Raw genomic sequence first — 9846 nt, forward strand, 5'->3', positions numbered from 1 at the left:
GTAGATGGATGATATAATCAGATGTCATATCTCTCTAGTTTAACCCTATCAGATACCGTTACAACACCAACACAGTGTCACGTCCCACTGTCTCAGACCTGTTTTCCTCTCCGACAGGGCCGAGAGTGTTTGGTTTCAGCCGATAGGACGCTGAGTGTCCAACTATTCCTTGTGAAAATAAGAAGGGGTATTTGGGAAGGTTGGAAGTGGTTAACCTAGTGGAGAGGGTCCTGTTATTGAACCGGCAGGAGGGAGAGTAACGTTATTGGCCAGGACAGATCCCAGACGCCGACACAGATCCGCTTTCTTTTTTCGGGCTCTAAGCTCTGCGAGCCAGGCCTGTCGCCATGGGCGACCAAGCCCCGTACCTGTTTATCCTCTCGTCATGGCGACGGTGGTCCACTATGTCACGCAACACATGCATACACTGAGTGTACAAAACATTAGGAACACTTTCCTAATATTGAGTTGCACCCCCTCCGAACAGCCTCAATTCATCGGGCATGGACTCTACAAGGTGTCTAAAGCGTTCCACAGGGATGCTGGCCCATGTTGACTCCAATGGTTCCCAGAGTTGTGTCAAGTTGGCTGGATGTCCTTTGGGTGGTGGTCCATTCTTGATACACACGGGAAACTGTTGAGCGTGAAAAACCCAGTAGCGTTGCAGTTCTTGACACACTCAAACCGGTGCGCCTGGCACCTACTACCATACCTCGTTCAAAAGCATTTAAAATATTTTGTATTGCCCATTCACCCTCTGAATGGCACACATACACAATCCATGTCTCAACTGTCTCAAGGCTTAAAAATCCTTCTTTAACCTGTCTCCTCCCCTTCATCTACACGGATTGAAGTGGATTTAACAAGTGACATCAATAAGGGATCATAGCTTTCACCTGGATTCACCTGGTCAGTCTATGTCATGGAAAGAGCAGTTGTTCCTAATGTTTTGTACACTCAGTGTACACCGTCAGGAGAAAGCACAGGGGTATGTTTAGACGAAGGACGATGTTCTTGACTCCTGCACGTGGCAGAAGTAGGTGTTGATCCAAATATGTTATTGTCTAAGATAATAAAACTAAATGGGCCCTACCTTGCCCTGTCCTGTCCCGCTTTGCCCTGTCCTGTCCCGCTTTGCCCTGTCCTGTCCCGCTTTGCCCTGTCCTGCAAGCTCCACCTTGTCCTCTGCTCCAGAAGGAATTTAGTGTTATTGAGTTTAGAGGGCAAATCTCTGCACTGCTTCACCTTGAATAATGTCCTGAATAGAGGTGTGTGTGGTCTCCTATTGGTTCACTAGAACCCACCAGACGATAAGGGGTTAAAGGGGAGCTCAAAGAGTGACAACAATACCGTCCCTTTAATGGTTGTCCTTTTAATCGAGCACCGTGCTTCTTCCCGTAGGCTTCACTTCCTCCTGGTCTGGAACGTTAGTGTGGCAGATCAGTTTCCTCCGGGAAGAAAGGAAAATAAACATTGGCAGAAGAATTGAGGTTGAATCTTCTAGACATTGGGAGCCAGAATAGGCTACTGGTGCCACACAATGTCTTCATTTCTCCTCCCTGTTGTTGTTGAACTTGGAATTTGATAGGCGCAGGGTGTTCCTACTCTGTTTTTCTTTATATGTGTTGTTCTCTCTGTTGTTTCACTCTTACTCTTTTCAGTGTGTTTCCCTTTAAACTCAACTTCCCTTTCAATTTCACCTGTTCAACCTTGGCATTTACCTGTGGTCCTGTGGTCCCTATTGTTACCACCCCAGAGGAAAGTATTTTGTCGCTGTGAGTGTGACCTGGCACATTGTACTCCTGTACCTTTTCCAACCTGTGTTTTTCACCTGCTTCCATGGAGCTGTAATCCTAGATCTGAAACCAGAGACCTGTCAGCTTTCTAGTCCTAACCCACCACAGACTGGAAGAGTCTCGCATTAGCTCTGTCTATTGTCTCTAGGGCTGCAAAGCTACCGGTAGTTTACCAAAGTTACCGGAATCTATCGTAACCTTGGTAAATTATACTTGAATAACTTTTTATTTTTTTTATTCATATATAGTATTCATTTTTTATATTTTAAAAAGTTTATAGTAGATAGACCATAGGGTTCAAGAGAAAATAGCCTAATTAATGAAAAAAGCATCTAATCAACAATGCAATTATTTTCAATTAACTTTACAACACTTCCAACAATTTGCTTTTTTTCACAGCTGCCACCAGTTTGACGCCGAAACATTGACAACAAATACATACTGACATTGTCAAATAAATAAGTGTGTAAAATAAATATATAAAATATATTTAAAGCTGAAACCCTCATATTAAACACCAATGGTATTCACTAAGTTGATGGTTTATATTTAAGATAATGTTTTACAGCTTTGTCATTCAATCATTTTTTGGAAAATCATCTTAAGTTATTTCATATATTTTACATGGGATAAGGCCAAACAGAGGGTCAGTGATTATTAGACACCTGTCAAATCTGAAGTACCCAAAAGGACCACTAGATGTCTTGTGATAGATTAAATAAAATCCTTGAAAGATACCCACATTCTTTGAAAGTTTCCAGTAAGATACCCTCCCTTTGCAACACGAATTGTCCCTAGTCCTCATCCGATCTGCTTGGGTGTGACCCAGTTCATTGAAATTAATTGTGCTGATGTTCCAATACACCGCATGGAAACACAGTAAAACATGATTTAACTCTATTTAAAGGGATACTTTGGGATTTTGAACTCGCCTATACCATTTTTATGTCTCTGTGTCCAGTATGAAGGAAGTTAGAGGTAGTTTCACGAGCCAATGCTAACTAGTGTTAGCGCAATGACTGGGAGTCTATGGATATCGGCTAGCATGCTACTTCCAGTCATTGCGCTAACGCTAGTTAGCAAGTGCGCTAGTTAGCAACTTCCTTCAAACTGCACGCAGAGACATAAAAATGGTATCCACGGGTTCATCTGACTCTGGGGGAGTAGATAAAGGGCTTCTTTGCTAAAATCCCGAAGTACCCCTTTAAATAGAGCTGAGAGAACCATTGATAGGGATGCATCACTAAACTTAATTTGTATCTCTTTATTCTTTTTTTCCCTTCCTCCAATCTATCTCTCCCTCAGGAGTGGTGCGTGAGCTGGCTACCAAGTCAGACAGCAAGCTTAAGTCTATCTCCACCACCAGGCTCAACCCACAGCATCATCTCTGGTACGAACAGCCCAGATTTATGTTATAATTGCCATGAAAGACTTCCATGATGTCCTCATATCCTCACCGTTTCCACTCAATTGTATTGAGCCAAGCCATAGGCACATCTGTGTCTTACCCCAACTGTGACACTGACAAGGCTGTGGTAACTTCTGTCTGGTGTTACTAAACCTCCCCATTGTCGAAAATTGGGCTCTAAATTAGTGGCTGAACCACATACTAATGTCTTACATGTGTTAGCCTCGAGATGCTAAGAAAGCGCTAACGATGCATTACCTTTAACTAGAGAGCTGATCCTGCAGTGCAATGTCCTTAGGGGCTTCATCCCAATACTGTTAAGTGGCTTCCTCCCCTATGATCTTAGTCCTTAGGGGGTTCATCCTAATACTGTTAAGTGGCTTCCTCCCCTATGATCTTAGTCCTTAGCGGGTTCATCCCAATACCGTGAAGTGGCTTCCTTTCTTATGATCTTCTTGTATCCTTGCTCACGTGAAAGGACTGGAAAGTGAGGACGACCAGATAGGAAAGGAAACCATTTTTAGTATATGGATTTACCATCCACCCTTGTTTCTGTGGTATTGTTGTAACACGCTGAACATTCACTGAGTTAATTCATGGCTCAGTTATTATACGGCCCTTCTTTTTTTGTGTAGCTGAAAACCCCAGCTACTCAGACAACAGACTCACTGTTTGAACAAGACCGTAGGATGACTCAGGACAGTTTATTTGTTTATCATCATTCCTACCATCTCTGTCTAGCTTTTATAATCACACTATCATGGATATAGTTGGAATAACATTTAACACGTGGTCGCTTTAAAGTCAACCACAGAAACCACAAAACACTACATAGAATTACTATTACCTCTGTCTGCTCGCTTTCGAAAAAACAAACTCACCCAGGTTGCCATTTTGAAACCATAGGCCAAAGTCTTCATTATGTGTCTCGGTGATACAGGTATGAATCAGGAACAATAGACATATCTCCACACTTTTGAGATCTGCCCCTTCTCAAAAGCATTTTGATTCAGTGTCTGGTGTGGTGTATGGGCCTGATGTTCAATGTAACGTGGTGAATATTAACCTGGTTGTCTCTTATGTAAGTCTTTCCTCTGTGTCTCCCCAGGCCTCTAGTGTGTGAAGACATGCAGACTGATGTGGAGGATGGCCAGCTACAGTTCTTCTACCTCCTGGCCTTTCTACATCAAGGTACATTAGAAGTGTATGTATACTGAACAAAAATATAAACGCAACGTGTCGGTCCCATATTTAATGAGATGAAATAAAAGATCCCAGAAATTTTCCATACGCATAAAAAGCTTATTTCTCTCAAATGTTGTGCACAAATTTGTTTACATCAATGTTAGTAAGCATTTCTCCTCTGCCAAGATAATCCATCCACCTGACAGGTATGGCATATCAAGAAGCTGATTAAACAGCATGATCATTACACAGGTGCACCTTGTGCTGGGGACAATAAAAGGCTACTCTAAAATGTACAGTTTTGTCACACAACACAATGCCATAGATGTCTCAAGTTTTGAGGGAGCGTGCAATTGGCATGCTGACTGGAGGAATGTCCACCAGAGCTGTTGCCAGAGAATTGAATGTTCATTTCTGTACTATAAACCGCCTCCAACGTCGTTTTAGAGAATTTGGCAGTACGTCCAACCGGCCTCACAACCGCACACCACGTGTAACCACACCAGCCCAGGACCTCCACATCCGACTTCTTCACCTGGGGATCGTCTGAGATCAGGCACCCGGACAGCTGATGAAACTGAGGAGTATTTCTGTCTGTAATAAAGCCTTTTTGTGGGGAAAAACTCATTTTGATTGGCTGGGCCTGGCTTCCCAGTGGGTGGGCCTGGCTCCCAAGTGGGTGGGCCTATGCCCGCCCAGCCCCACCCATGGCTGCGCCCCTGCCCAGTCATGAGAAATCCATAGATTAGGGCCTAATGAATTTATTTCAATTGACTGATTTCCTTATATGAACTGTAACTCAGTAAAATCGTTGAAATTGTTGCATGTTGCGTTTATATTTTTGTTCTGTATGTATGTATGTATGTATGTATGTATGTATGTATGTATGTAATGTATGTATGTATGTATGTATGTATGTATGTATGTATGTATGTGCGTGCATAAATGTTAATGTTTGTGTGATTGAGTGTATCTCTCTGTCTGTGACTGCAGACATTGCATCTGTAGCCAAGCATGGCTGCAGGCTATGGTCTGTGCAGGTGAAAAGAATGTAAAGTACTGTAATTGTAACATGCACTCACCTGCTCCTTCTGTCTCTGCTGAATAGTTTTAAACTGGGTTTAGACATCAGGAGGATAGAGAAATGGAATGGTTTTAAACTGGGTTTAAACATCAGGAGGATAGAGAAATGGAATGGTTTTAAACTGGGTTTAAACATCAGGAGGATAGAGAAATGGAATGGTTTTAAACTGGGTTTAAACATCAGGAGGATAGAGAAATTGAAGGGTTTTAAACTGGGTTTAAACATCAGGAGAATGGAGGAATAGAATGGTTTTTTTATTTAACCTTTATTTAACTAGGCAAGTCAGTTAAGAAAAAAATCTTATTTACAATGACGGCATACCCTGGACAAACCCTCCCCTATCCCAGACGACGCTGGGCCAATTGTGCACCGGCCTATAGGATTCCTGATCACGGCCGGATGTGATACAGCCCGGGATCTAACCAGGGTCTGTAGTGACGCCTCTAGCACTGAGATGCAGTACCTTAGACAGATGCGCCACTCGGGATTTAAACATCAGGAGTATAGAGGAATAGAATAGGAAATATATCCATTGACACAGGAAAGTGTCCACCCACTTTATATCCCTGGACTTCAGTGGACCAGTGTGGGGAGAATGAGGGAGGACAATAACGTATTTCACTATATCAAAATAAAATGAATTGGGCTAACTCAGCCCATCCAGTACACTGAAGAGTGTCAATTCAGAAAGTCATGATACTGTATGGTGCCAGGTAACTGCAGTCATCTGTGGAGGATCAAAGTTTAAAGCACACTACTGTATATCGCTCCCTTCCCAGTCCTCCCACTCTCTCTCCCTGTAGGAGATCGCTGTAGTCTAGTCAGATCCAGTGTTGCATGACTCTTATTTTTCACCCTATACCCCTGGTGACTGATTGTCCACTGATCAAAGCTGGACTGTTCATTCCTGGTTTAATGGAGTATATCAACACAGGGGAAGAAGAGTAGGGAGCGAGAGAGAGGTGGCTGTTTCTCCATGGGGGTGCTAGGGAGATGAGAGCACTTTGTCTTATCTCACCACGGTACCGACGTCCCACTGATATGGCTCTCCCTGCGTCTGTTTACCAGATGGTAAAACACTTTGAGACGTGCCATAAAGCCCCCGGTTAGATAAATACAGTACAAGCCAAACTATTTAGATGCAAGTATATGATGATAATCAGTACAGAGAGGGGGGGGGGGGTGTTTTAAACATTTAGACCAAATGCATATTTTCTGTGTCTTATATTTGTTCTCTCTGCCAGAAGACAGCGTGACCCCTCTGACAGTTCTGGCCACCCGGGAAACCCTGTACCTGCTCAACGAAGACCACCAATGGAGCAAGAGCTTGCCCCACCCGTCAGCCAATGAGAACGGGGAACCCTGCAGTGGGCGGGTCACTGTTCAGGAGACCCAGCCAATCAGCTGTGTCAGCTCTGTCCATCTATGGTCGTCTGACCCATGCAGAATGGACATCAAGCTTTACGATGAGGTGAGACTGAGGGAGGAAAGAGGCTTGTGATTGGTCTTAGATTAGGAAGGGCTTCTTCCAAGTTCTCAAGGGTAAGCTGGATAAGCTAAATGCTATCATGAGCAAAGTTGGGCACACGTTTGTATATTTATTAGACATTTTTCAGGATGAAATCTCTTTGAGATGCACCATCTCGTTTTCAAGAGTGTCCAGATGAAAACAACTAACAAGCGAACAATACTTAGTAAGAAGAGGAATATGGCTACTACTGTCTAATAATAATAATAATAATAATAAAAACAATGAAATTAAATGAAATTTTATTTGGCACATGCGCCGAATACAACAGGTGTAGTAGACCTTACAGTGAAATGCTTACTTACAAGCCCTTAACCAACAATGCAGATATAAGAAAAATAAGAGTTAAGAAAATATATATACAGTACCAGTCAAAGGCTTGGACACACCTACTCATTCAAGTGTTTTCTTTATTTTTACTATTTTTTACATTGTAGAATAATAGTGAAGACATCAACACTATTAAATAACACATATGGAATCATGTAGTAACCAAAAAAGTGTTAAACAAATCAGGGGGGGGGGGGGTTAAATACAATAGTCCGGGTAGCCATTTGGTTAACTGTTCAGCAGTCTTATGGCTTGGGGGTAGAAGCTGTTAAGGAGCCTTTTGGACCAAGACATGGCGCTCCGGTACCGCTTGCCGTGCGGTAGCAGAGAGAACAGTCTATGACTAGGGTGTCTGGAGTCTTTGACAATTTTTAGGGCCTTCCTCTGACACCGCCTGGTATAGAGGTCCTGGATGGCAGGAAGCTTGGCCCCAGTAATGTACTGGGCCGTACGCACTACCCTCTAGTGCCTTGCGGTCGGATGCCGAGCAGTTGCCATACCAGGCAGTGATGCAACCAGTCAGGATGCTCTCGATGGTACAGCTGTAGTACCTTTTGAGGATCTGAGGACCCATGCCAAATCTTTTCAATAAAAACTACTGCTACTACTACTAATACAACTAATAAAACTACTGCTACAACTAATAAAAACTACTACTAATACAACTAATAAAAGTCAATTTAGTGATAACAGTTCATTTAGTGATTCAGACATTGTGCAATGATTTCTTATAATGGCATTCAATCTGCAAAGATTGTTATAAAAGACATCTCATTCGCAAAGTAAGGTCTTGGTTGTGTTTTGATAGATGATGTCACAATAGTCTAGGACAGGAAGCAGCAGTTTGGTTACTAAGGTCTTTCTAATGGATACAGTAAAACAATTCTTAGATCTGTATAGTAACCCAAGTTTATAGTTTCTAATATAATCTAAATGCTGTCCAAAAGATATTTCAGAATCTATCCTCAAACCCAGATATTTCAAACAAATAACACTTTGAAGCGTTGTTCCATCACTTAAAATAATTTTGAAATTGCCAGCTGTGGAGTTTATTCTTTGCCGTGTGCCAAACAGCATGATATAGGACTTTGTGTGACTTTGTGTGACTTTGTGTGTGTGTTTGCGGATACAGTACATAAGAGTGTCTGTGTGTGTTTCCTGTGCAGATAGTGAAGGAGGAAAAGACGTGGTCGTTACGCTCTGACAGTACAGAGCTGGTGCAGGGCCTACTGGTGTGGGTCAGAACACAATGGGAGAACATGTTCGGAGTCAAACTCACCATCACCACCCTCACCCCACCAGCCTGAGGGAAAACACCCACCCGTCCAACCGTGTTTGTGTGCACATGCATGAGTGTGAGGGTCTGTCTCTCTGTCTTCACTGTCAGACCTGTCCCTCAATATGACAATATGTTTACCTGTTTTGAAGCCAACTATGATTGGTCAATTTTACAAAAGCACTGATCTGTTAATGTCCTCATCTGAATCCCGTCCATTTTATAACCCTGCCAGCCTGTATAGCCAGCCTGTATAGCCAGCCTGTATAGCCAGCCTGTATAGCCAGCCAGTACAGCCAGCCTGTATAGCCAGCCTGTATAGCCAGTACAGCCAGCCTGTATAGCCAGCCTGTATAACCAGCCTGTATAGCCAGCCAGTACAGCCAGCCAGGGAGAGTGCCTTGTGTTTTTGCCAGTCCTGCTATGTTCTAATGCTCATATGCACCCTGAATTTGTGAAAGGAGAGAGGGGGAATCATGTGTTTCTTTCAGAGGGGTTGAGGACAGGATAAGGAGGGAGAAAGGGTTTTAAGCAAAGATGTGAGTTGGGGGTAATTGTGCGTGTGCGTGCATGTGTGTGTTTTATCATGGAAGTCAGTCCATTACTCTGCAGGCAACCTCAGTGGACTGTGACTTCATCAGGAGTCCCGGGACTGGAGCAGTGAGTTGTGACATCACGCGCTCGGCACAAGGCTCTCTAGCCGTCCCGTGAGGCTCCGCTCCAGACACCTCTGACGTGACACCTCTTAGTTCCTTTCTCTCTAATCAGGGACTTTTGATGTCTCTATTCACTGTGTGATTATGTAAAGGAAAAGGCCAACCGAAGCCCGGAGTAAGGGCAACCCAAGTGAAGAGTTGCAGCTAAGGCAATGAAGTGGGACAGTATCGGTGTTCTGTATTTTTGGGAAAAGTGCAGATATACTCATGATAGGGACTGTGATATGAAAGGGTTCTGACTTACCTGTTTTAAAGCTGGAGATGTTAGTTGGTTTGTGGCTGTCTGTTAAAATGTATAGTCTTATGCTAATATATCTCTAGTGCAGTTTAACTATATTGCGGATGTCATAAGTGAGTACTATTTTTGATGTAGACAGATGAAAAGAGATGTAAAAGTGGACGACAAACAGACGTGTATAACTTAATTTATTGACTGTCAGCAATGTGTTTGTTACAAATCAATGATAAAAAAGGCTAGCTTTTTATACTTTGTTAAATAAAAATGCATGTCTGTGGTACAATA

The 9846-nt window shown here is 42.9% G+C and overlaps 1 protein-coding gene across 2 annotated transcripts in view; it reads left to right on the forward strand.

The window, feature by feature from the left end:
* The window catches only part of LOC311109858 (serine/threonine-protein kinase 11-interacting protein-like), a 30603-nt gene extending 20757 nt beyond the window's left edge, over positions 1 to 9846 (forward strand). The window contains exons 23-26 of one of the 2 annotated variants that reach the window (XM_084152871.1): positions 3102 to 3186; positions 4313 to 4395; positions 6718 to 6944; positions 8498 to 9846. In XM_084152871.1, coding sequence (XP_084008997.1) covers positions 3102 to 3186; positions 4313 to 4395; positions 6718 to 6944; positions 8498 to 8638 — 536 coding nt within the window. In that variant the 3' untranslated portion in view covers positions 8639 to 9846. The remainder of the gene's footprint in view (positions 1 to 3101; positions 3187 to 4312; positions 4396 to 6717; positions 6945 to 8497) is intronic. The other variant, XM_084152872.1, reaches the window with a different exon arrangement.

The sequence above is a fragment of the Coregonus lavaretus genome (assembly GCF_964263955.1).
Source record: "Coregonus lavaretus genome assembly, chromosome: 35".
In the NCBI taxonomy this organism is placed as follows: Eukaryota; Metazoa; Chordata; class Actinopteri; order Salmoniformes; family Salmonidae; genus Coregonus; species Coregonus lavaretus.